General features: G+C 37.8%; 4 protein-coding genes across 5 annotated transcripts; 2 read left to right on the top strand and 2 right to left on the bottom strand.

Annotated features, from left to right (window-relative positions):
- Window positions 1–512: 512 nt before the first annotated feature.
- Window positions 513–2,394, bottom strand: myl7 (myosin, light chain 7, regulatory). The gene is made up of 7 exons (XM_085427029.1): window positions 2,272–2,394; window positions 2,028–2,129; window positions 1,717–1,792; window positions 1,438–1,542; window positions 1,270–1,348; window positions 916–964; window positions 513–819 (listed from the first exon to the last, which is right to left on the bottom strand). The coding sequence occupies exons 1-7, from the start codon at window positions 2,377–2,379 to the stop codon at window positions 715–717; spliced, it is 624 nt and encodes a 207-aa protein (XP_085283155.1). The 5' UTR covers window positions 2,380–2,394; the 3' UTR covers window positions 513–714.
- A 1,813-nt stretch (window positions 2,395–4,207) lies between these two features.
- On the bottom strand, window positions 4,208–8,742 carry gck (glucokinase (hexokinase 4)). The gene is made up of 10 exons (XM_085427028.1): window positions 8,503–8,742; window positions 8,219–8,381; window positions 7,949–8,103; window positions 7,748–7,867; window positions 7,119–7,214; window positions 6,921–7,020; window positions 6,624–6,807; window positions 5,842–5,997; window positions 5,270–5,503; window positions 4,208–4,960 (listed from the first exon to the last, which is right to left on the bottom strand). The coding sequence occupies exons 1-10, from the start codon at window positions 8,581–8,583 to the stop codon at window positions 4,813–4,815; spliced, it is 1,437 nt and encodes a 478-aa protein (XP_085283154.1). The 5' UTR covers window positions 8,584–8,742; the 3' UTR covers window positions 4,208–4,812.
- Window positions 8,743–14,656: 5,914 nt separating this feature from the next.
- ykt6 (YKT6 v-SNARE homolog (S. cerevisiae)) lies at window positions 14,657–19,629 on the top strand. 2 transcript variants are annotated; one of them, XM_085426062.1, is made up of 8 exons: window positions 14,657–14,729; window positions 15,240–15,376; window positions 15,512–15,594; window positions 16,344–16,444; window positions 16,547–16,651; window positions 16,854–16,919; window positions 17,466–17,567; window positions 17,678–19,629. In XM_085426062.1, the coding sequence occupies exons 2-8, from the start codon at window positions 15,273–15,275 to the stop codon at window positions 17,711–17,713; spliced, it is 597 nt and encodes a 198-aa protein (XP_085282188.1). In that variant the 5' UTR covers window positions 14,657–14,729; window positions 15,240–15,272; the 3' UTR covers window positions 17,714–19,629. The 2 variants fall into 2 exon arrangements, with proteins under 2 accessions (XP_085282188.1, XP_085282187.1); XM_085426061.1 differs by having other exon boundaries at window positions 14,688–14,900.
- Window positions 19,630–20,401: 772 nt separating this feature from the next.
- On the top strand, window positions 20,402–25,370 carry LOC146657745 (uncharacterized). The gene is made up of 5 exons (XM_085426060.1): window positions 20,402–20,566; window positions 20,987–21,041; window positions 21,839–21,907; window positions 24,336–24,420; window positions 24,670–25,370. The coding sequence occupies exons 1-5, from the start codon at window positions 20,480–20,482 to the stop codon at window positions 24,716–24,718; spliced, it is 345 nt and encodes a 114-aa protein (XP_085282186.1). The 5' UTR covers window positions 20,402–20,479; the 3' UTR covers window positions 24,719–25,370.
- Window positions 25,371–26,439: the final 1,069 nt, after the last annotated feature.

Here is a 26,439-nt window from a genome sequence, read left to right as displayed (position 1 = left end):
CTTGTCTAAAGAATTTATTTATTTTATGGGAAGTTATTTTAATATTTAAAGGCTTGCTTTTGGTTTACCATTGTGCCTGCAGTATCCTGCATTTGTGACAAACTTAGGTTTTAAACTTGGGAATTACTTTGTCCCTCTTTGGGGGGGAAACTCCCACTGGGTTTAAATCTGGGACTTTCCACCATTTGACCTTAGAACTGAAGAAGCTTCTCGGATGAGAGGTGAAACGTCTTCAAGCAACTCAAAGAAGTCCAGACGCTTTTCTTTCCAAGCTCCTTAGACTACGATGACCTGGATGACTGAGAAGCTTCACAGACATCTTGGGAATTACTTTATGTTCTTTTATAGAAAAAAATCTCTTAAAATATTTTGTGGAATGAAAATAAGTACCATCTGTACTGACCGTTTCCATATGCAGGAGATGTATTTCTTTTGGAATTACAGCATTTTTGGTCTTACTCAATATATAGTTTTCCCTAACAACATGAGCATTTGTAAGCAATAGGAGAGTATTGAGGAGGCCAAAACTTTATTGGTCGTTATTAGTAACTTACAAATGAGAAAATTCTCAATTTCCAATTGTTTTACAAAGGTATGAGGTGGAGAGAGTGTAATACTTTCAGATATAATTTTAATAGCAGTCATTTGCATTTTTATATTAGGTAAGCTGGGTTTAGTTGGACTTTACGACATGCCTTCACACAACTGTGCCGTTCATGATTCTTCCTTCTCATCTCCATGTGTGATGATGTAGCAGAGAGACTTGTAGTCAATGTTTCCAGTTGGATCTATGGGAGCGAGAGCGAAGGCCTGATCCACCTGTAGGTTTATAAAGAGAAAGTTTGTCCACTGAAAATATCTTAAAAATTATATGAGAATCTGTCAAAAACAAAACACAAAGTTGAAAACACAAACCTCCTCTGCTGTGAATTTATCAGCCTGATTCATCAGTAGTCGTCTAAATCTAAATAAAAATAAATAAATGTTAAAGGAGAGGAAAAATAAGATACTTTAATGCAGTGGTCTCCAACTCCAGTCCTTGAGAGGTACTATCCTACAGCTTTTAGGTGCATCCTTGCTCCACACATGAATCAAATAAATGGCTTGTTACCAGGGCTTTGCCACACCTGATAGCATACTAAAGAGGTAATTCAACATGCATCTAAAAGCTGCAGGAGAGTAGCTCTCGAGGACTGCAGTTGAAGACCCCTGCTATAATGCTATGGGTCACACGGAACAACGTGAAAGCTAATTGATAAGAGTTCTTACTCATCCTTATTAACAAAGCCTGTCCCATTAGGATCAAAAGGTTTGAAGGCTGCTAGTATGGTGTCTTCAGGATCAGTACCTGGAGGAAGATCAAATATAATTCTCCATCACCTGAAAGCACCTCACAGGAATTTCAAAGATCTCTTTGAACATCTGTAAATCTCTCACCATTGAGTTTCTCCCCAAAAAGTGTCAGAAATACAGTAAAGTTGATGGGACCCTTCCCTTCATTCAACATTTCATCCAACTCCTCCTCTTTGACATTTAGCTTCCCTGGTACACAAAAACACACAGAGACATGCCAATATACATTTACTAAATGCAGTAACAGTAGCAGGTCAACATCATTACAGCTTTCACTTATTGTAGTTTATTTGCTATCAGTTTATACCTATTTTCCACCTTTGAAATATGGAAAAGATCAAATGTTGGAAGTAAAGAAATTACCCAGTTGTGCATAAGTTTCCTTCAGGTCCTGTTTTTTGATAACACCGTCTCTGTCTTGGTCAATGCAACCAAACGCCTGTAGGATGAAGAACAAAGAATATTTCAAATGAAGTGTGACACAGAACCATTTCTCAATTTTGAAAGCGTTTTATAATTAAAAATGTTTGTTAACTTTTATCGAATAACAAGTTTAGAGACTTACTGTCAATACTTTTAGGAAATACTCAAAAATAAGTTTGCAGTAATACATCTTTTCCAAGATCATTTCCCCAGGAATTTAAAGGAAGTGGTGTCATTAGCTGGTACTTTACCTCCTTGAACTCCTGTATCTGAGACTGCTCAAACATGGAAAAGACATTTGAGGAGGATTTCTGTCCTCCCCTCTGTCTCTTGTTGGAAGCTTTCTTGCTTGCCTGAGACAAAGAAACAGTTACTCTTATACATAATCCTATAGAGGGCACAGTACGTAAAGAATGTTTTTAAATACACAGCATCTACAATTTTGCGAAAGACTTCTAAAATCACCATAAAGACTAAAAACAGTGACTCCCTTACCATGTCTGAATGAATGAAGGTGGGCTCCCAGCCAGGCGATGATGCTAGGTGGGTTTTATGTATAGCCTGTGTTATCTTATCTCCTACCCTCCTATAATAGACTGCCATGGATAGCTGAGGCCCTTACATGGTTAAAGCTGTTTCAGTGTGTGGCTGAATGGACGTGATAAGTGTGAAGCACACAGGATTCCCCTGGGCTGGAAAAAACAGATAAGAACAGAGACGACAGGAAAGGAGACCAGCAAAGTGACTTTGGACATTTGACAGTCATTTAAATAAATTCTTATAATTCACGGATTAAATCAAGCTCTGAAGCTTAATTTATGATGGAGGTTTTTACAGAGAATAATATTGGATTATTGTCACGGTCCTGGGTCTCCTGACCCAGCGTTTTTAGTTCTTTGTGATTTTTGTATTATTGTACTTGTGTGTGATTTATTCTATGGCTTCTAGTTTTGATCCCTTGCCCTTCATGTCTCTCTGTGTCCCCTCTGTTCTGTGTAATTGTGTGTCTTTGCATGTTTGAGTTTCTTGTTTTCTGTCACTCTGCATTGTGCATTATGTTCTCATGGTTGGTTTTTTTGTTACTCTCTCTAGTCTAGTCTCTTATGTTCCCAGCTGAGTATTTCCCTGTGTATTTTGGTTCTTAGACCTCTGCCTTATGGTTTATGTCTCTGTATTTCTTAGTTGCTGTCTCCACTGTGTCAAGTTCGCGTCTCTGTGTGATACTTCCTGTTTTACTTTGATGGTCCGTGTCTCATGTGAATGCGTCCTGCTTTGCTTGTCTCGTCAGTCCTGATTTCTCCCAGCTGTGCCCTCCTTCTGTGTCTCATTCCCCTCGTTACTTCCCAGTGTATTTAAACCCTGTGTTTCTCTGAGTCAGTGTCGCGTCGTCCCTCATGCTGTGTGGATCTCCCTGTGTGTCTCTCTGTGAGTTTTCCAAGTTCCCAGTTTAGATTAGTTTGTATGTTTTTTCCCTGCCAGCAAATAAAGCTGAGTTTTGAGTTCACCTCCCTGAGTCTGTGTCCTGCACTTTGGGTCCAACTCCTGCCTGCCGCACAGCGATTCATGACAATTATACTGCAATGCAAAGGTTTTCTCAGAAGTTTTCTGTTTTATTTTCTTTTTCTTTTGGTAATGATGTTTAAATAAAAATAACTATTAATAATAATAATAATAATAATAATAATAATTATTATTATTATTATTATTATTATTATTATTATTAAAAAAAACAATATATTTTCAAGTTAAAATACAGGTACATTAGGTATCTGTCTCTTCTTTCTCTTTGTGTAATTAACACTGATGTATTTAATAATACATATGAATATACGGACAAATGTTTTGGGCAATACACATGCCAAGAAGCTTCTGGTGCACAGTTTTCCTGCTGATGTAAATGCCATAGGAGGTTTGCATATCTAGGAAGGAATATCCAGGAGTGAAGAAATTTTACAGAGTAATCTATTGCAACTGTAGTATCCTATTACAGTACTGTGCTCAAACTCAGCGTGCTCTTTAAAACAACCCATTCTTTCACATATGTTTTTAAAGGCAGACTCTGTGGCTAGGTGCTTGATTTTATACATCTGTGTCAATGGAACTGAAAAAATGTTAATTGTGGCCCGATATCTTCCACGATATGGATATCTTTTCTTCATATAGTGTATTCATTATATTCCTTAGAACATTTGAGCAGACCTGTCAATCTGTTACAATACATGCTACATTTACAGGAAGGATGTTATATTGATGTTTGGTAGTTATTTCATTAATATGACATCAGGACAACTACCTTCAGTTTTGATACATTACACTGATGTTGTTTAGTCCTTGAAGGCTGGAATGTCAGAGAAGAAGAAAAATTTTTTTTTTTTGCTGTGCTATCAAAAATAATTGATATTTGGTGTTGAAAATAAAAACAGATTCAGTTGAAGTATTATAGTTTATTAAGTACTTTTATTTACAGTTAGGTTTATTCACATCCAAAGCACATTTAAAGAACAACACTATACTAGGTAACACAGTAACAAAATTTGTAAACATAACATTTAAATATACAATACCAAAGATATATTTAATTGCTCACAAACAGGAATTACACAACAAACTAATAAACTTGATTTAGTTATAATTTACAGCCGTATTTACAAAACTGGCATTATAATACACTGTCATCAATACTACATAAGTCCTTCATGAAATACGCCCATCCACACAACCAGACGGAGGTGACACACAAGAAGTATGAATCTTAAACAGCTCTCACACTAACGTCTGTCTTATGTGCAACAATCAACGTTCAGAAAGTTCAGAAATTATGGATTTGCTAAAGCCTGGTGTGATACTACCAAGTGCAGCCTCTAATAAGAGGTTGATCCATTCTTGTCTTTACACCCTACAACAATAACCAATCAGTTTTCTTACAAACAGCCTGTAGTAAGGGCACATCAGTGGATTTCATAAATATCCTCCCATCAGAGTTCAAGCTTTCCTCATCACTGCGCATTCAGGAGACTGATCAGTGCATAATTGCCCTTAATCTGCGAACAGATTTGTAGCCATTTTACAGGCCACTGCTGAGATAAGAGCAGCTCCACGACCGCTCCCCTCCTCTGACTGGATGAAGGTGATATCAGAGTGAGGTGTTAGGTCCCTGACGACTTTGTGGAACCTGTCACGGAAACTGAGACATACAAACAATTGGTCAGAACAATCTTCTCATCCTAATTTCTCTCACTTCCTCTTGTGTCTTTAGAACAGCTATCTAATAATTTTTAAGTTTAAGACACAAAATCCCTATACATAAATGTGTTTTGAATCTTCTACTTTCTGCTTCTCCTGTTCACATTCGACTATTTCTTTCTTCTTTTTTTGGAGAATTGACTTTTTCTTTAGAGCAGGTACATCTAATCTCATACGATTAAATTTGCTTATATATTTAAAAGGTTTAATTAAAGTATACACTATTCAAAAGTCTAAGAGCATTCCTTACCATGGGTGCAACTTGTAGACAGATCCATCGATGCCCACTGTGATCTTCATGGCTTCCTCGCTGCGTCTCTCCCGCATCAGGTTGATGACACCAGCGAGCCCTGCGGCGCACATGTGAGCAGAGCGAGTGGAAACACTCTCGCAGACCAGACGCACAATGTCACAGTCAAGCTCTGAGGGCAGAACTCCCAGCGAGGACAGGATGTTGTAGATTTGTTTTCTATCCCCAGTGTCACTGTAAAAAAAAGAGAGAGAGAAACATTTACAAATTCAGCTTCTAGAGGCACAATGCAGAAAATGTAGTGTGTTGAAAATATATTTTCTTTCATTTCTGGTTCCACTAAATATATAAAATTTAATAAACGCCACATGTTTTCATCACATAGACTATTTAATTTTGTCCTAATGAAATATTCCATTGATAAACTCAAGTCATGATATGTTACTTTCTTCCATCTGTTCATATACAGATGTAATGCTTTCAGGCATAACAAATAGGATCTTTTGTCATATTTTTAATTGGCAGCATTCCTTTAAAAAAAATGTTTACTCAGCCCAGGTTAGGATACTCACCTCTCCACCTGTGAGACATAGCGTGTCTCAAAGCTTCCACGTGTCTTCAGCAGCTCTGAGGCTTCACCATTAAACAGCAGGTCTTCATTTACTAGCTTCATCATAACAAGCCTCACCAGTTCACCCATGTACTTCCCACTGATAAGCTTCTCATATCTGCAGGAGATAAGGGGGGAAAAGAAGAGAGAGAGAGAGGCAATTTTAATGACAGGAAAATATTTTATGGGAGATGTGAGGGAAAACGAGGGCTAAACAGGAATGATGTGTGTCATAAAACACATGAGCAAACAACTGTGACTGGTTGGGGAAAGAATGACAATGGGTTGGGAAGGCGACGCCGAAGCTAAAGAGGCTGAATGAGGTTGAGCTCTCTGCAAAATCTCTGCATAAAAGGTAAACAGCCATTAGGCTAACAGTTACTGGCAAGCAGCAGCAGAGATAGATGATTAACCCGACGTCCGCTTCATTGAACTCATCACTGACGTATGAGGGCTCTGGCCATTTACTACCATCCTGAGGAAAAATAGTGGGTAACTAAGCAACTGCACAGAAAGCTCAGGTGAGGGTCAGGTGAGTACTACCAGACAATGATAATGAGTTCAGAAAAAACATGTAACATGTTGTAAATGACTTAATTTACACTCCACGCCCACCACTTTAAGCCCTTCAAACAGGTGGCAGCCCTGACTGCACGTGTATTCAGTAGACGTTTGAAAATGAAAGAGCTGTGTGACATGTATGCTATATGTTTGAACTAAATATAATGTTCTGCGTTTACTCACAGCTGCTGTCCGGGGTTAATTGAGACTTCGTCCACCACTCTGTCGTACTCCAGTCTAAAGTCCTCTAGCTCCCCGTTGTCTCCGAAAGCCCCCCATTCTGTGTTCACACACATCCGGCCCTCCTCCCCTTCAACCAGCTCCACAGTCCTCATTTCCTCCATGTAACATGCATTGCAACCAGTACCTGGTTGCAATGCAAACAGACCCACAAACATTATATGGATGCTCATTTCTGCAAGAGTCTAGATATGAGTCAGACTTCAGGCTGGTTGCACGTGTGCATTTACAACTTCTTACCAACAATCATCCCGACTTCACAGCTGCGATCTTCATAATAGCAGGAAATCATCGTGGCAACTGTGTCATTCACCATGGCAACCACATCCATCTCAAAGTCCTGTGTGACGATACAAAATTTTAATTCACAGAATTAAATTCAACCACTATATCTACAGCTGTACTTTTAAGAAGAAAGAATCCTATACGTCCACCCACCCCTCGTCTCTTGATGGCGTCTCTGAGTAAACCCACAACATTGTTCCCTTCTGCACCGGAGGCCTTGAAGCCTTTGGTCCAGTTAAGCAGGATTCCCTGTTATGGTAAAAAAAAAAAAAAAAAAGAGAAGAAGTAAACTTTAAATGCATGACCTTTATTATACAGTGGTTTATTTATTATACCATCACCTACCTTAAATTAACATTACTAATCTTCATCTTTCCTTTGTCCAGAATATTCACTATCCCTTTGTGTTTTAGTCTCCACACCACTCAACCTGAGCTGTCCCTCTAGCATACTCATTTCTAATCGCGTCTTTACATCTTAAACTCTGCCACCTCCTGTCTATCGTGGTTTTTTTGGTTATTTACTTGCATTGCTGAACAGACTGTTATACTGTTTGTTGGCTCCCATTTGGGTATAAAAAGTGAAATCATCTCTGCTCTTCATTAATTTTTAGTTCTAAAGACATTTTGAAACATTTGTAAAATGTTTGTATAAAATGTTTGTTTTCTTGTTTTTATGACAGGTGGTCTAATAAATAAAGAACTGTAGATGAAAAGCTTCTACAAGTCCAGCAAATAAAGGAATTGTTAGAGGTAGAAGGGTATGAGAGTAAATTCACCCACCTTGTCAATGTCCTCATGTCGTACTGGAAAGGAGAACGTGAAACCCAGAGGAAGCTTCTTGTGCTTGATGTGGTGTTTGTCCAAGAAATCTGACATACACTCTGCTATGTAGTCGAATAGCTGCAGAGATATTAAAAAGTTATTTCACAAGAGTAAAAAAAGAAATGCTTGCTTCTATAGATAAATCGGAGTATTACTAACCATTTCAGCAGTCCCAGTCATGGCATCTTCAGAAATGGAGTACATTTGGTTCTTTGTTTCAACCTTGAAGCTCCTCTCTTCGTCTTCACCCACTTTCACAAGCATCACACGGAAGTTTGTGCCTCCCAGGTCCAGAGCCAAGAAATCACCAACCTCTATTGGGAGAAAACACCATACATTAGTCTTTCAGTGCTACATTAAACTTAAGTTCACATAGGAAAGACTTCATCTAAACACTGGCAATCCTCTCTTTCAGAAGTCATGACCCACCTGATCCTTCAGGGGTGGAGCAGACATAAGTTGGAAGCATTTTAACGCTAGCCTCTTCATGTGTCTCCAAACGCAATCCTCTCTCCATTTCACGCTGCATCCTCTTCATGATCTCTTTCAGGTCTTCTTTATTCAGCCTGAACTCGGACAGGATCTGGTCCACCTGCATTCAGAGGAGAGAAGTAGGTGAGAACCATTTGACACCATATTATAAACACCGGACAGAAACTTTAACAGGAACAAAAGAATCACAGCACCGGAAATTTGCTGACTATAAATCTTACCGCGATGACTTTATCAACCACAGAGTCGTAGCTACTAGGCAACTTCACCATCTGGTCGAGTTGAACGCTGACACAAGGCATCTTCACAGGCTTAACAAAAAATTCGCTTGCGTGTGTTTTTAGGAGTTTGGTGAGTGTGAGACCACCCAGTGTGTGTGTGCAGAGTGAGTGAAGTGTGAGTACCACTGAACAATCCTCCGCTGCTTTTATTCTCAGGTGAAGGGGGCTGGACACACCAAATCCTATCGCCCTCCCCTTCCCAACCTCACCCCATCTGGCCAAAGAAGTGCAAACATACACAAAAGCCCACATGCACACAAAGAGGTATAACCTCTGGGCAAAGTTCTAAAATGTTTTGACCTTGTTCCTCAAGATATATTTCATGACGTGTTCATTTTATTGCAAGAAGACAAATTTTAACTTGTTTTTTTTATTGGCATAAGATTTTTAGTGTCATATTTTCTATTGTGTTATATTTTTTATTTAGTTAGAAGGTTTTGGGTTTTGTTTTGTTTTGTTTTTGCTCTAAATTCAGTTTAGTTTAGTGGTTTGGCTTGTTTTAGTGTTTACTTGTTGATTTTGTTGTATTGCTATTGGTGATATTTTGCAAACTTTTATATTTAAAAGCAAGATGATGCAATACAACAACGCCAGCAGGCAATCACATAGACATCTGCATTTATTTAAATGGCTTCGTAAGCAGTAGTAATTGCTATAATAGTACAAAATCTTTTGTTAATTTTTATTTCTAAGTAGAGCTGGGCGATATATCGAGTTTTTAAAAAATATCGATATATTTTATACGAGATATAAGATGTGACAATATCCTTTATATCGATATAGTCTATGTTACGTTATAATTATACTTGTGGAGCCGCAAGTTTGCCTCTCTTTCGTCCACTTCCGTCTCTACGCAACGTTACTCGGCCTCGCCTCTCCTTCACTGAACACAACTCCCCCTCCTCCCCCATCGCTTCACCTGCAGGAAGCGACAAGATGGACACGGCAAATCTCCGTTAACGAGTTACTGCGCATCGCCCCGTGCGTGGGGCTGGACGGCGTCAACGTGTTAGCTAGCTAACCACGCTAACGAGCTAACCACGCTAACGCCATGCAGCCCAGAGGGGCTGCACGGACTAAAATCCTTTCATTTTCTCAAAAGTTGACAGCGCGCCTTATGTATGAATTCTGGTTGTGCTTGATGGCCGCGAACCGATTTTATGTGGAACACGGCGCTCAGCAATCTGTCAAAAAATGTTTTAGTACGACTTTGGTAAGCTACAGAGCTGCACCGCTTGATGGATTGTCGGAGCATTACGGCTGAGCCTCGCGGATACGTACTGTGCTTCAACGTAATATTACCCTGTGTATAAGGACCATAAATGGCACCTGTTAAGAGACGTGGTTGCGAAGCGGATTTCAAACTCCAGGCTGTCAGTCACGCAGTACAAGTTGGGAACAGAGCAGCTGTGAAATCTGTCTTTGTTATTGTGCTCAGCGTCTTTTAGTTTACATTTTGACTGCACAATTGTGAGCTTTTTGTTATGCACAAAAACAACATTGTTTTCTTTTATTTATGGAGCATTATTATTTAATAAATGCTCATAATTTATTTTTGAGTAAATTTTATGTACATCTGCTCTATGTTAATAAAAGTGCCTGTGTGACTTCTGGGACACAGCTTTGACTAAGAACTCTCTTTTTGTTCTTACTTTATGGCTTTAAAAATATATATCGAGATATATATCTTATATCGCCATCCAGCTAAAAAATATCGAGATGTGAATTTTGGGTCATATCGCCCAGCCCTATTTCTAAGTCTAGTTTTAATTTTACTTTTGACTGCTGTGTTTTAGTTTAGCTAAAGTTTAGTTAGAGTTTATTATAATGACTACGCTGATAGAAATAGTCAGATATGACATTTTGCCTTTACTCTATTTCTACAGAGGCTCTATCTTGGCTCAGTATACATTCATATTTTATTAATCGGTTATTTAAATACATAATCACAATTAAAAAAATTTATTTAATAAACATTAGGGCTACCACATAATTTTAATCTAATTCTGATTCTGTGATTCTGATTTTGAGCACTGAATATGTTTTAATGTTGTTCGCCTTTACTGCCGTGGTTTTCAGACTTCACAAAAAAGCCTGAAAACTCTCAAAAAATGCATTTTTGTTAAATTAGATCATAATAACATCACAATAAACGTGATCTCCCAGTAATATTATGTGATTTGTTAAGTTGAGGAACTCACTATCCATTAATGTTAAGTTTTAAGTTTTCAAGGTTATCTGTTACTTTTATATACGGAATTACTTTTAGCCTCAATCTACTTTAGAATGCTTTTTTTTTTAACATGACATGTCAACTAACCCTGTGGCCCAAACTTATAATTGATTTTTCTTTTAGAAGAACACCATGCAAAGCTATGGGGTTGCTCAATGTTAGACCTGAAAGATACTCTTATGTTTGCGAAACTGCAAACATGCCGAAATTAGAAATAAAAAGGGTTGAATGACCTCCAAAACTTAAAATAGCACGCCAGAGGTGAAGGTCTCCTCTGCTTATCAGCTCCAACAGTTTACCTGTCCAGAGGTAAGAGCTTTTTTTAGCTCTGACCTTTTTCTCTAATAGTTTGCTGGACCTGAGTTCAGGGTTTTTTTAGTAATGGCCTTGATTTTTGAAGGATCAGCATCAGTACTGTGAGATAAGTAAACCCAAAGAATGCGAATGACTTACTTTCAAGTTTGAATAGTCATTAACTGTGCATGTTATATGTATTTGTTGCTTTGGTATAACTATACAATGCTTAAAAATGAATAAAATAAAAATAATAAAATAAAATTACAACTTGTTTCTATCAGGTGGGATATCTGATATGTTTTTAAACTTTGGTCTCTTACATCTGACACATTTCTTGAAAATCTTTTGAAGTTCTCAGCACTGAATGTGCATATACCAAAACAGTTCATACATGTGGTAGTTTGCCATAGTAAACCTGCAAAATGCTGCAACTTAATTCAAGTGAAGTATTGCTATCAAAATGACATGTTCCTTTGGCATGAGATCAACCAGAATGGTCAAAAAGATGTTTTGTCAGTGCTCTGATTTAAGTCTTGTCTTGTTACGTCTTCCCTGATGCCAAATATAACCTCTAACAGACTTCTTTATCAAAGAATAACTTCTTCTTTTTTTAAATCAAAGTGGATGGTCTTCTGATGCTGAAAGCAAAATGACATTTGCATTCATCTGTATGTAACATGAGGGAAAACATGTCTTGATGTATGCTCGATCATCCAGGTAAGGAAATCCCAGAAAGTTGATTCTGTTCATCTGGACGTAACGTTTTCAGTGGGAGAGACGTTTCGTCACTCATCCAAGTGACTTCTTCAGTCTCAGCTGAATGCAGGTTTCCCAGCAATATAAACAGTACATTTGCATAATGAAACTAGCACCACTGATAAACAATGGTTGGAAAAAGCTGCAGTCAGTTGAGACTGAAATAGTCACTTGGATATGTGATTAAATGTTTCTCCCACTGAAAACACTACGTCCAGAAAAACAAAACTTTGTGGGATGAAGGAAAACTAATTTATTTTACTGCAGTGGTCACACACTACACTAAATGCAGTTACAACAAAAGCTAAAAATGTTACACAAATATTGCTATTAATACCTAAAAATCGTAACTATGTTTACAGTAACAAATCTGTGCTGGAACTCACTGGATTCCAGCTGGCTTGGCCGCAGATTCTCACCAACCTCTCCTTCACAAGAAGTTGCTGCACTGTAATACTTTTAACTGTGAAGAAAAATTTAGTGCGTCTTCTTTCTGCTGCCTTCAAGTGTCATTCAACTGAGCCAAAGCCACTGAGGAAGCACTAATGTGTTTGTGATTTGTCTGATTTTTACTTGATTTTCACCAGCTGGTATGTGTTTGACTGATTCTAATAATAAAACAATATGATATTTTAAAGGGGGGGGGGGGGGGGGGGGGGTTATAATGCTGGGCGATGAAATTGTTAGAAGCATGTTGTAACACGCACGCAGTTTGTTTAGTTTGTGTCCATTTACAGGGAGAAATTGAATGTGTGCCAAGTGCTTGTCAATAGATGATTATCCAGTTAATTTAACATGTGGCCTGTTTGCACAGAAGCCTGCCTGAATGGATCTCCAGCTGTCTCTCGCAAAGTAAACTTCAGAGACTGAAGCAACTGTGTTGTTCGATTACACGAAAAGAAACACAAAGATCTGTAGCGTTATAGTGTATTACTACAAACTGTACATCAAGGACAATTCATTTGTTTAACCATGTTCATCAAAAAATTAGTGCAAGGAAATGGAAATATTTTAGCTCCGTCTTATCCTGTTTTCTGTATCCAACTGTAGCCATGATACAACAGATACTTAGAAGATAGTCATGCATTTATTTACCTTTTGCCATTAATAGTCCATTTATAGTATAATATCATATCATTGATATCAATATCATTGAATTGAGAACTATACTGTAGCTATACCCTTCTTCTAAAAGTCAGTGCATCATGTAATATGGCAAACACAATTTGTGACTTTTCCTGTGTACCTCTTTAGTTTACTGTCATGATTATGCATATATTAATCTATCTGGAATGCATCTGTTCAGAAATTTATTTGATCACATTAAAATTTTGCAGATAGCTAGATTTAAAAACAAACAAAGAACTACTTCTTTACCTTTTCCATCGTATTACAATGATGATTAAATCCCAAGTGTCCTGCTGACCATTAGTGTTGGAGGTGGAGGTTCCCTCCCTTTAGGAGTTTTGATGATTCCCAAGTTGTTGCTCCTATGGTGTTTTGCCTCGGCATAGGTGCATGAAAGGCCCAACCATTATTATGTCCCCAGCATTTGGTCTACATAATGCTCAGCAGCAGCTTGAAACCACATTTACATATCTGCAGTTTTTCTACTTTCAAAGTTTTAAACAGAAAAATAAAATCTGCAGGCGTCCTAAATATCTTAAATAACTTTTGGAAATTTCTTCATTCTCGCAGATACTTTTGGCAGAAAGTATAAAAACAAAAAGAATTTGTCTTAACTCTTACACACAGTAAACTCAAACCTTCATTGATAAATAGCCTAAATTACATCCTAAAGAATATGTATGGGAAAAAATGTAGTATTAATTTTTGCTATCTACGTATGTATCTACTTATTACACACATAAATGCTACATATTTTAAATATTCAAACATTTGTTTCTAGGCAAAAACCTATGGACGTCTTCATTCTTGTTAGCGCTTCCAGTTAATATCCACGCAATGAGTATGCCATCCAAGAGTCAGTTAAACAAGAACAACAAGACAATAAATTATCCAACCAAACCTTTGTTGCATTGATAAATCCTTACATCTTTAAGCAAAAATGGAGAAAAATATGAAAGCAACCTCCAGTTTGTAGGCAAACTTCTCACTGACAGTATCTCAACTCAAACAAAATTAGTTCCAGGAAAAGAAACCTCATTTCTCCCTTCAGTGCAGTTGACGATCATCAGATTCACCTAAATACTTACTGGTTTCCATGCCAATAGGATTTCAATGTGTCACCAAGGAAATGAATAACAGGCTCACATCTGACATGGAAAACACTTACTTACACTGAGTTAAATGCCCAGGAGGAAATTGCTAAATGGAGCAAGATTACCAGAAAAAACATGAATTGAGGTTGCCATAAAACAGCTGAATGTTAAAATAGTTTTGGGGCTTTTAGGGTTGTTGGTTTTTTTTGTTGTTGTTGTTGTTGTTGTTGTTGTTGTTGTTGTTTACAGATTAAGGACATAATAATAATAATAATAATAATAATAATAATAATAATAATAATTCTACAATTAGTATAAAAGCACATTAAATATCAATAAATATGGTTGAAATGTTGAAACATATCACCATTTAAACCAGTTATTACAATCTCATAATCCTGCTAATCTAAACCGATAAAAATTAGATTTGCTGCATCCAATAATGTACATAGTACCTTAGATGAAAAATAAATATGATCCGTTTAAGACTGACTGTTATCCATCCGTGTGTCTAAGATTTCCCTCCGTGTAAATACGTTTATATTAGGTAGATATAATATCGCTTTGAATCTGGCAACCAACCGGAACTATTAGCACAGCGGTGTGCGTGTTTACAGCGGAGTGAATGTCAGATTGCACCGTTTGGGGACCGTGACGTGGTGATTGGTCACTTTAAGTTCATGTTAAAAACTGTTAAGTTAGCGCTAACTATACTGTGACTAGTTTGGTGGACGTGTTTCGTGCATACCCACGAGTTTTATTTTAATACGGAATTTGACTTTTTCTGTCTGTTTTTACTGGAATCAGACGGTTTGCGATAGTTTTAGCTGGTAAGTTAGCCGAGGCCTGCCTTAGAGTAGATAGCACCTAGAGCTAATCTGATTAAATTTTGTAATTTTCTTGACAAGTTTAAAACTTGAATCAACTTCTTTGCAGTCTTTGCTTTTCGCCGTCAGTCAGCCTGTTAATCCCATCTGTAAGGAGGGAAAATTGTTAATCTAAGATGACTATGGCTGAGAGTAAACAGCCTACAAGCTTTTATCTAGGCGGCGACTGCTTTTGCTGCGAGCTTCACATCGTTGAAGTTTCCCTTTTTTGTTAGCAGGGAAGCTAGTTAGCTGAGCCGGATAAAGGATAATGCTCTCATGTGATTGTTTTTGTGTTATCAGGACTGTGTAACTGACACACGAACCGGTGGCAATATGAAGCTCTACAGTCTCAGCATCCTCTACAAAGGAGCGACCAAATCCAATCTTCTCAAAGCGGCCTACGACCTGTCCTCCTTCAGTTTCTTTCAGCGCTCCAGGTGCGTCTCACTAACGAAACGAAACAGTTTTTACTGTAGTTTACTGACCCGTGCCTCACACATCACGGGTAGTATTTATTTCACTATTTTTAAGTGTTTCCTTCTCTACACTAAGTATTGCTTTGGTTTGTTTAGCATTCAGGAGTTCATGACCTTCACCAGTGCCTTGATTGTTGAACGAACATCTCAAGGAACCCGTGCCTCTGTCAAAGAACAAGGTAAACAGATTTAGAGTGTTTTAGGTGTGGCCCTGTGATGCAGTGATTAGTGCTGTTGCATCAGAGAGGACCCTACAGATTCAGGGTAACCTTTTGCCAAGTATCCTCTTACAGTGGTATTGGTATAAAAGGCTGCACATTAGCCGCTTACATGGATAACTAAAGACTATCACAGATCTCAAAGGACAAGAAAAATAATTTGATATATAACAGTTGTGATTTGTAATATCATAAAGAAATTACTTCCTGCAGTGTCCTGTGTCACAGCAGGGCAGAAGGAGATTTCTGCTTAAAAGTGATTTGATGTTTGACTGGGAAATTGTGATGGGGCTGTAACATGTTCTCTGGCCTGAAAATGGACATTTTAAGTCAAGTTTAAACAGTTGGAGATAATAAAGTAAAATGTAAGCTGTCTCAAAACAATGATGCTAAACATTTCCTTGTTCCTGGAGTACACAGACTGCTTTTCCTCTCTTCAATTTCATGCAGGCTGAATCATCATATCATGTGACATGGACTTTAGCAAATGTCATTACAGAATTATGCTTCATAATCAGTGTGTGTTGTTTGTTTTTATTTTGGGAGTCTTATGGAGAACATTTTGCTAAGTTGTATTTTAATAAGTTTTTTTATTCTTTGGCCCTTCTTCAATGCACCAGTAGACACAGTAGTTTTCCTGTACAATAAGATCGGGTGAAAATTGTTCTGATAACAACACACCTTGCTCCTTTGTTTTTTTTTCTTTTCAGAGTACCTGTGCCATGTGTATGTGAGAAATGACAATTTGGGTGCTGTAGTCATCGCAGATACTGAATATCCACAGAGAGTCTGTTTCACATTGCTTGACAAGGTGGTTTATATATATATTTTTTAAAATATATATATATATATATATATTATGAGACTTGTTGTTGTGATTTCAATATTGACATTGTTTTGTTTTGTTTTTTAGGTATTAGAGGAGTTCTCTAGGCAAGTGGACAGTATAGACTGGCCTTCTGGTAATCCTGACACCATTAACTACAAAGCCCTTGACATTCACCTCTCTAAATACCAGGTCAGTTTGGTTTACTTCTCAGAATTTATTTTAACGAAAGATCTGATAGTGTATGACTGCAACTAGACTGTTTGTGTGATTTTAAAACAATATCAGAAGGACTCCATAATCACCAGATTCTCACATCATTTGGCAGAATTTACTTGTATAGTGCGAAATGCATCTACTTGATAGCTGGTTGTATTTTTGTATTTATCCACAGAACCCCAGGGAAGCTGATGCAATGACCAAAGTGCAGGCAGAGCTGGATGAGACAAAGATCATTTTGGTAAACCACCGTTCATACATAAATCAAAGTAGAGAAGTGTCCACATTAATTTATACTCAAATTTTGCATTGCATGAGAACACAGAAAGAGATGATGGACTCTTAAAAAAACTTTTTAATACATGCTTTCAATTACTTCAGAAATCAGATGTGTTCATAGTTATTCCTTATCCCTCTGGAATGCAGATGGAAAAGCCATCACAACTTATACCTTACTAAAACTTAGGAATGAAGCACAAAAACGCATTTTTTTTTGTTCCTTTTACATTCACATTTTTATGTTCTTTAGACATTTATTAACTTCTCTGGAGTTAGACATACCCTGGGTATGTTGAACTCGCTTTATAGCATAGGGTTCAGATTGGCAAGGATTGGAAAGGTTTGCATTTGGACTTTATGTTATCCTGTCATCTGACAAAATGTAATGGATTGAAAGGCAACTTTCTCTTATTAACTGCAATTTTTAACCATATTGGGCAATCTATTTAACTAAAGCAAAGTTGTAGTGTTTCTGTTGTTTCATAAATAAATATTTTGTTGTCTGCAGCACAACACCATGGAAAGTCTGCTGGAAAGAGGAGAGAAACTGGATGATCTTGTGGCAAAGTCGGAGCATCTGGGAAACCAGTCTAAAGCCTTCTACAAGACTGTAAGTTTGAATGACTGACCTTATTGACATTATGCTAAATTTCAAGACTGTGCGCTGAATTTACTAAGCAGGGCAAATTATTTGCATATTTGTTTGTGTTTAACCTTCAGGCACGGAAACAGAACTCTTGCTGTGAAATCATGTGATGTCGCTGCCTCGTCCTTCTTGGACATGCCTCTCTATCTCTGCCTTTCTGCTTTTCCTACAACTCCCATCATCCACCTGCCACCAGCTCTCAACCAAGACAGTTCAGGGGCCGTCAAATCCAAGATGGGACACCGAGAAGAGAGCAAGAAAGGATGGCCAGTCTGAAATGCGACCTCTGCGGATTGTGACTGATGGGGGCTGAAGGAGTGATGGGGTTTGGTCAGGGGGGAAAAGTAACATGAATTATTTTTAACCATTGAAAAGGTAAACATCTGTGCAGTTTTTCAGTACCAGCCGGAGACATAAGTGTGACGTCGTGTATTGGTGATGTGTCGTTAAAATGTCTTCAAACCATTTAATGTTATTTTGATTGAATCAGATCTTGACTGTCTGGTCTCCACTCTTAAAATTCGAAGTAGTATTAACCATGGTTGTGCTACTGCTTCATGGCAACTCTGACAATCCCACAGTCTTATCTCTGTTCATTCGGCGTGTCAGCATTGCAGTTCAGTCCTTCTGTGCCCACAAGGTGGCCCTGCTCATTCACTTTATGGTTTCATGAACCTCAGTGCTGAGGTCAGTAGAAATACTCTAAAATGAGCCAAGACAGCAGATTGCTGTTTTGACATGTGATAGCTGCTTAGACAGAGATTTTTAAACTTCTCTTCTGTACAGGGTTCGGTTACATAATTTCTTTCTTGTTGAAATCGTTAACATTCCCACTTTGGATAACTGCTTTGTTAAGTGATGATGAAAATGCTTGAAGCTAATGAGAAGTCGGAGATTAGATATAAAATGTATAACGATGTTTGCCATAGATGCAGCCTTATTACAGTGTGACTAACATGAAACCCGCTGCCGTGTTTGCACTCATTTACGATGTGTACCGTAGCCATGCTTCCATACTGATATCCCACACACAACACTTAATCAGGTTTTTGTGTTTGGACGACTTGTACATCTGTCTGTAATCCCTCTGGGATCACTGGCATTTTACCACCCTTTTTTTTTTTTTTTTTTTTTGACAATGGTGATTCTGGGTAACCTCAGGTGCTCATGCACTCTCTGCCCTGTTTTTGTGTGCTGGTCAAGTTTTGATTAAATTAAGTTTAAAGTGAGAACAAACAATTGTTGACTAATATTTTAGACCCCACTTACTTTAAGACACTCCATGACCGACGCGGTTTGACTAGAGGAGCTTTGTTTTTTCCTTTGGTGGTAGGGGTAGAAAGTTCATTCTTCAGGAAGATATGCCTTTGGTTGTGCATTTTAGATGTTTCTCCATGCTCTTGTCTGTTGTATGTGTGTGTCTGTGAGTGTGAGTGATTTTTTTGTGAAATATACCATCCGGCTTCAGGCTCTATTAATGCTGTGTGTGTGTGTGTGTGTGTGCGTGCGCTGAGGTTTGTATGTGTGATCTGGAGTTGCTCTTTCTGCTTTTACAGTGTAAACCTTTGTGCAATATCTGCAGACTGTTTGTGTGATTCTCTTTAATGGAGAGAAAAACAAATATTTCTCATAAATTAACTTTTGTGTATATTCTATTCATATGACTAATTCCCATATGAAGGTTGTCCAGGGTTGTTTCTGGCAAATTTGTTTAATTTCTTTCTTTTTCTTTCTTTTTTCCCCCTGCAATTTTCCAATTAACAAGTTGAATTTGATTGTCTGTCTGATCTGTGGAGTTATGCTGTGGCTATTTGCAGGTCAGGTCTTACTCTGACCAGTGTATTAAACGGTCTGCATTAAACATATTTTGGTCAAGATGTGGTCTTCAAATTCAAAACGGAGACTTCTGATAATAAATGAATTTTCTGTCTGTGTTAACGTTTTGTTTTTGGAACACTGACTTGTTCAAACACTGTTTGCAGAACATGTAATCTTGCTTAGATAAAAAGCCGAGTGTTTTGCTGTGTCCCATGTCCTTATTGTTTTATCTATCCGAGTGGAAGTGCGTTTATCAGGGTGAATGTGGTGGCAGGAAAACATTGTATACACTCACTGAAAATCAGTAGTCCTGCTGTAAATATAATTATCTTGGATCAGCATACTTTTGCGATATGTGACTGCTTTCTTCCTGCAGGAAGTTGGGCCGATCTGGCGCCTCCTTCACTTGCTGTAGGAAATGTAACTTTAAAGAAATGTTAAAATGGTGTAGCCATGCAGCGTGGCTTAAAGTGGAGTTGTTATGCTCAGTTTCATATTTCGTTCTTGGACTCCTACTTGAGCAGCTTTGTATGATTTACATTTTAAAATAATTCTCATATCTTTTAGGACGCATTGGCGTAGGCCCCAAAAAATAAAGCAATCAGTTTTAACTCCTTCATTTTAATTTCTATATTTATTTTAATTGGCTCCCTCTTTGTGTGTCACCAGCGTCACACAAAGCCTGACACTTATTCACACTCAGTGTATTATCTTAAGTTTAATATGAAGAGCAACCATTGTAGCGGTATACATGACAGAAAATAATGAGGGCATTAGTTCCACTTCATTGTAAATTAAGCATCAATGAGCCCTTTTAATCAAAGGTTAGTCCAAGTGATAAACAAACAAGCAAGTATATGTTGCATTTCCTTAATATTACAGCATTATAGAGCACATAAGAATCAATTTACTTATGTAGCCTAATCGTTTCTACACTGCGTCGAAAATTAGCAGCAAGCTTGTGTGCGCTGTTGTACGAGTTCAAAAAGAAGCACATGAACGCACCACGAGAGGTGCGTCTCAGGGCGCCGCTGAGGTGAGAAAAACAGCATGAGTTGATGAAGTCTGGCCGCACAGCCCTGAAAATGTGGACGGAGATGAAAAACAAAAGCAGCGCTCTAACCAATAACGGAAATAGTTCAAAGGTGAGAAGGAAGCGCTTTTTGTGTGTTTTGTGAGCGACAATGTACCAAAAACAAGTCTGTCGGGATCTGTCTGACGACGGTTACACGGTACTGATTTACGTGTTTATAAGCGGGCTTGTTTGATTGTTTTTACTGGGAGCGTAACCTGTTCCTGTTCTGTTTGGCTGTAAGTAGATTCACACGCTCAAGCGTTGCTCTGGCGCACACGTTTTACATTTTCTTGGACATTCTCTTACCTTTGTGCCTGTCGATGCCCCCCAAACGCTCCGATTTTTCACCTTAACTTCCTGCAGCAAGTTCCTACATCTGCTGTAACACACGTTAGATGTACACGTTTTTAACAAAGAAGGCGAGTTAAAAGTGTGTGTGTGTAGGCAGCACTCTTGTGTTCAAACCCGAATGTTTTGCTTGCACTTTCAGATGGTCGACCGAGATCTCGGGGAGCAGTTGTCACATGCGGTGCAGCAGAGCAATGGTAGGTCTTATCTCTTCCTTGAGGTTTTCTCATACCTGTCTTCTTCCTCTTGGGTTGGAATCGTAAGTTCACCAGAAGAGTCCCAAGATAACAGAATGAAAGAGATGCTGCAATATTTTGTAGTGTTTTCATTTTAGGCACGGTATTATGCGTGGATAGTAACTCCACCAAAAAGTGCCTTAACTACCTGAAACTCGATGAAAGAATCCAATAAATTCACTTCAGGTGAATTCCATTCAGTCCATTCTATTTATAGGGAGCAAAAAAACAACATGGCACAGTTTCAGTGACGCCCAATAGTCTCTGCTCAACACGAACGCATAGCAATAACTTGCACAAAAATGCAAATTATTTACTGTGTTATGCAACAACTGTGGGTATGGATTACACGAAAGGGGTGTTTCTGATTTTAATGGAGACAGTGAGGATCAACCAACTGCTTCTGGAACTGTTCATGTAGTAAAAAAGTGTGCTCACTGAGAAGGAAGCATGTGTATTGCAGCAGTGTGAGCACTGTGTAGATTTGAATCTTTAACTGACACAGTTTCACCAGCATCACAGCAAAAGCTGCTTGGGAATAAAATTGTTGAATCCCGATCAGAGTATTTCACAATTATGTTATTTATTCAGTGTTAATTCAATGTTGTTTATGTCCTTTACATTCACATGGAACTTTTAAGTAAAAATTTAAAATACTGTGTCATATTTTTACATTTGTTACGCAGGCAAGTATATATCTTAAATAGACTTTTTTTTTAGCTGTGGATTCATGTATTTCTGTTTTCTTCCTTGTAAAGTTTCTACTGCAGCTGCCACTCATCCCAACTCAAAGGACTCTCCTACTTTTACTAATGGAATGATCCCAGGTGAGCATAATTTTTGTCTAAAATTAAGTTTTTCTACACCATGTAGGGCCTGTTGCAAAGAGAGAGAGAAAACGTGAAATGGACCACCTTCAGTCAACAACTAACAAAAATGCCTGTTTCTCCCAGAGAGTCGAGACTGAAAATAAACCGAATCAAGTTACACAACCAACAGTCAGCCAAGCTCGAAAACACCTTAGAAACACTTTACAGTTATTTTAGGAGTGTGACTGCAAAATACTGTCTGACTTTGGTCAAATTGTTTAGGGCTATATTTATTGAATGAGCCATAAACACAAATATGATGCTTTGCTGTTGTGCTGTGTGTGAGTTTGTGTTTGTATATGACCTTTTTGATATCCTGCATGGTTTTGTTGAGACACGGAGGCAGATTTTTCTCTTATCTTCGGACCCTTGTGCTAAATAAGCTTTGCACCCCTGTGACTTTAGATTGCTCTTGTTGTCATGTTGCTGTTTGCTCATGGAGCTCCTGTCGGTGTGACCGGACGTGTTTCGCCGTTGAAGTATGCGTATGCTTGACCAGAGAATTCAAACTTAAAAGTTGTTTTAAAGTTCAAAACTTTAGAGGGCTAAAAAAAAAAAGAGCATATAGCACATCTTAAGTAAACTGCGCTTCTGTAAGCAAAGTTTGTGGTACACTTTTTATCTGATGTTTGAGATAAGTGTAAGTGAAGAGGATCAAACACCCAGAACTTGAAAGTCGAATGAAATCCCATCATTATTATTAGGTGCAGTCATACATTTTAGGGACAGTGGTCATAAAAATAAAAAACCTACCTGATGTAAATTTGATGTCTCTCTCCTTCAGTCATTTCCTTGTGTATCTGGAGGGTTTTTTTTGTTTGTTTGTTTGTTTGTTTTTTAAACATCGCTGCCTGGAAGGCCCATTGTGCACAGAGCAAACATCAACTTATGTGGCAAAGGATCAACCCTGGTAATGAGAGCTGATTCTGTAGCTACAGCCCGGAGAGACAAATAGCAGTTTTAAGATGATGACTTCAGGTTTCTTAGCGTATCAGGATAAATGCATGACCTGAAGCATCCTCTTGTTGTGTTATCCATTAACACAACAACTCCAAATCCAAAAAGTTGAGATGCGATGTAAAAACAAAATGGAATTTTGACTTTGGTGGTAGCAACACATCTCAAAAAAGTTGAGATGTGGTTTCTTTGGTTTTTTGGGGGGTTTTTTGGGTTTTGTTTTTTTTTTTTTTTTTTTTTTTAAACAGCGCTCTGTAAACATCTGGGAACAGAGGAGACCAGCTGCTGGACGTTTGTGAGAGGACTTTCCTTCTGTTGTCTGATGTAGGATTCTAGCTGCTCAGCAGTTCTGGTTCTTCTTTTCAAACTGTTTGTTTCATGATGCACTAAATATTTTAAAGTGATAAAAGGTCTGGTCTGCAGGCAGGCCGCTTCCCTGAAACAAAAATCCAAGTCAACACGCTACCAATTTGACACACTGGAGGAAAAGCTGTGCACTGAGATGCAGAAAAGAAAGATGCTCATGAAGGGGAGGGGGCAAATTTAACTAAAGGATTTTTATATTATTTTTTTAACACCATGCTATGGTAAGGTATTTTCATCCATCTGTTTACAGTTTACAAGAATCGGCACTTCTAGAGTATTTTTAAGATTTTTGTAAAACCTACACACACCGACCAGCTAAAGGGTTTTCACCCAAACTGTCCTCAAGGTCAAGTTTATATTTGTCATTTCACACCTTTTTTTTTTTTTTCCTTTTTTTTTTGGTGACTTTCCTGTCACCATTCTATTAGGATCTGGTCATATGGTCAATGCTGCGACATGTTGATGTGTTAAGTGCGTCTCTGTAATCATAATATTCCTAAATTGATATGATTGTTTGCGAGGGTCCTTCTCTTATTCACACTCATTGTGAAGTAGAGCCAACCAATGACAAGAAAACTCATCAAGTTCTCTGTGTACTTTACACACTGCAGTAACCTGTGAATTGTGATGGATCGTGAGTCAGATAAGGAATTACAGCATCGATGTTCAGGTTTTGTGGGTGGAGTCCCAGAATTTATAACTGCACTTTATATTGTCTTTGTATCATAAGAGATTAGAGGTCTAAGAAGTGGCAAAAGAAATGCACGAAGTGCTAAACAGGATTCGTCTTGTTTTTTCTTGCAGAGTGAATCTTTCTTTTAATACTATTAAGCAAATAGATAGGGAAATGAGGAGTGTGTATATGAGCATATAGAGCCATATAACAGTTTTTATTATCTGTTTAAGAACAGATGAATTCAGTAATAAAAGCATGTAAACAAATTATGCATGCTTGTCAGATATTACAGAAGCAGCATATCGTACGACGCTTCCCTTAGAGATTTAAGTGCTAATGCATGATATGAATGAATTTGTAAAACATGAATGTTTTTGTGCTTTTTAGGTTCCATTGCAGCCGCATTGTTCATCGCCTTTTTGCTTGGACTGTATGCTATTCTGTGGAAGTGTATGGTGTCACCGCCACAACGGTAAGGAACGGGTGCAAGTTGAAACTTGATTTTGCCGAAGCTTCTGTTGGATCTTGTTGACACTGTAGTCGAGCAAACAGCAGTTTGTTCACCTGCTTTTAGGGGTCACACGTCTGAACTTTGTATCTGAGCTCGTCACAAAAACACAAATTGTGCCCCATTTCTTGATAAGCACCTATTCCATTTCACTGCTTTATTGCATGCAAACACACTCATTTGTGTTGGTTGTCTCGTTTTTTTTCTCTCCAGAAAACACAACAAGTTGAGGGTAAGAGTACATCAGAGAGCTTCTATGTGAAGACATGGACGATATCTGGCAGCTGTTCTGTTATCTTGGATTTTAAATTTCATGGACATTGGCTAAACTAAATGGATGAGCCACATGTGCCTCCTCAGCTTTACGGTCTGCTGGTGGCTTCTGTTTACTTAAAGAGTCATGGTGACGTTAAACACTGTTTTGGCAGGTCAGTCTGCTTTTTCTGTTTTCTGTGAATTATGCACTACTGAGGGAGGCTACAACTCGCTCCAGTGACTATTGAGCTGCATGTAAATGACTCTAAGACATAGAGAATATAGTATTTCTTTTTTTCTTTTTTTTTAGTATATGTAGCTATTTAAGCTTTTTATTTCTCAACTGTACCAAATGGATCTTTATATTTTAAGCATGTGTCCTTATTTCGTTTTAGCATTTCTTTATAATATTTTGGATTTGATTATCAGATCAGAGTAGCATTCACCATTTTATCCTGTTCTGTCACCTAGTGGTGCCTCAGACAAGCTTATGTGCGCAATTGCTCCTCAGGATTTTGTAACTACTGTATGAGTCTATAATAAAAGTATTTTTTACATTTAGTGGATGCGACTGTTTGGTGAATCTAATCAACTACTTTCTTTGTTTATTTTAGGTGTTTATAATATGGGCTGAGTAAAGTTCTGAGTCAATAGTTTCAATATCTCTCAGGCTGTACAGCACCTGTTTTTGTTTCTTTTGGTCTTTTTTTTCTCCAGAATTCATGCAGAAATGTTAATGGAAAAAAGCAATCGACAGCTTAAGTGCTCATGTGACTGTAATGAGGAATCTATTCTGATTTACCAGTCATGTAGTCCTGTGTGACTCAATTTAAATCTATGTGAAAGAAGCAAAGGAGGAGAAAAAGTATTTCTGGTCTTTTCTATGCTATACACATACATATACATATGCTATACTGCATGTCTTTGATGAACCACATTTTCTTAAGTCTGAGCAGTTATTTCTGTCATATCAACTCAGATGTGACTCATTTTAACCATTTTTGACGCTTGGCTCTTCATAACGAGCGAATGTGGGGGAGAAGTGTCAGGTGGAGGAAGCTTGAATAGATTTCAGTAGAGATACTGAAACTTTTGATTTTAAATATGAATATATATGATACTCCACATTTGAATTATCCAAACCAGTCATGGCTTGATTGCATTTGATTTAAAGGCATGGAAAAAAGGCAGATGTGTGGTTTGATTAACAGCAGAAACAGTGAATATACAAGGATAGGACTTGATTTAATTAAGATGTCCTAATTGTCATGTTTTACTTTTTATGAAAAGTATTTGGTGAATGTGTGAGTTCTGCCTTATACAAGGTATTATTTGAACAACCTGTCAGAAGGGCATTTTTGCAACTTTGTGTTAGTTACTAAAACTAATATGAGTACAAATACTTAGTACTTTCAACTATTGGTCAAAAACAAATTGTAACAGTTTATAAATCAACATGTTATCAAAAGGTGTGATCTTAAAATAGAATCATAACTGGAGTCTGAAATGCTATAGACTTCACTCAGTTTCCTAGAAGGCTTAGAAATAACTGAGCTAAAAAAAACCCCCCACTAATTTCAACTGTAAAATGTAAATGTGCAAGACGATAGAACACAACCTGAATCTACTTTGTATTAAATTAGATTATGAGCTGTACCCGGTGTGCTAACTGCATAATAACTGTATAGAACACAATGCATGTAAACTTAGGTGAGAATTTGCTGAACA

The sequence above is a fragment of the Rhamphochromis longiceps genome, linkage group LG12 (genome assembly GCF_057381845.1).
Source record: "Rhamphochromis longiceps isolate RC_006_pf linkage group LG12, R_longiceps_female_GT1.1, whole genome shotgun sequence".
Lineage (NCBI taxonomy): Eukaryota > Metazoa > Chordata > Actinopteri > Cichliformes > Cichlidae > Rhamphochromis > Rhamphochromis longiceps.
Note: the sequence above shows the minus strand (reverse complement) of the source record. Positions and strands in the feature narration are given on the sequence as shown.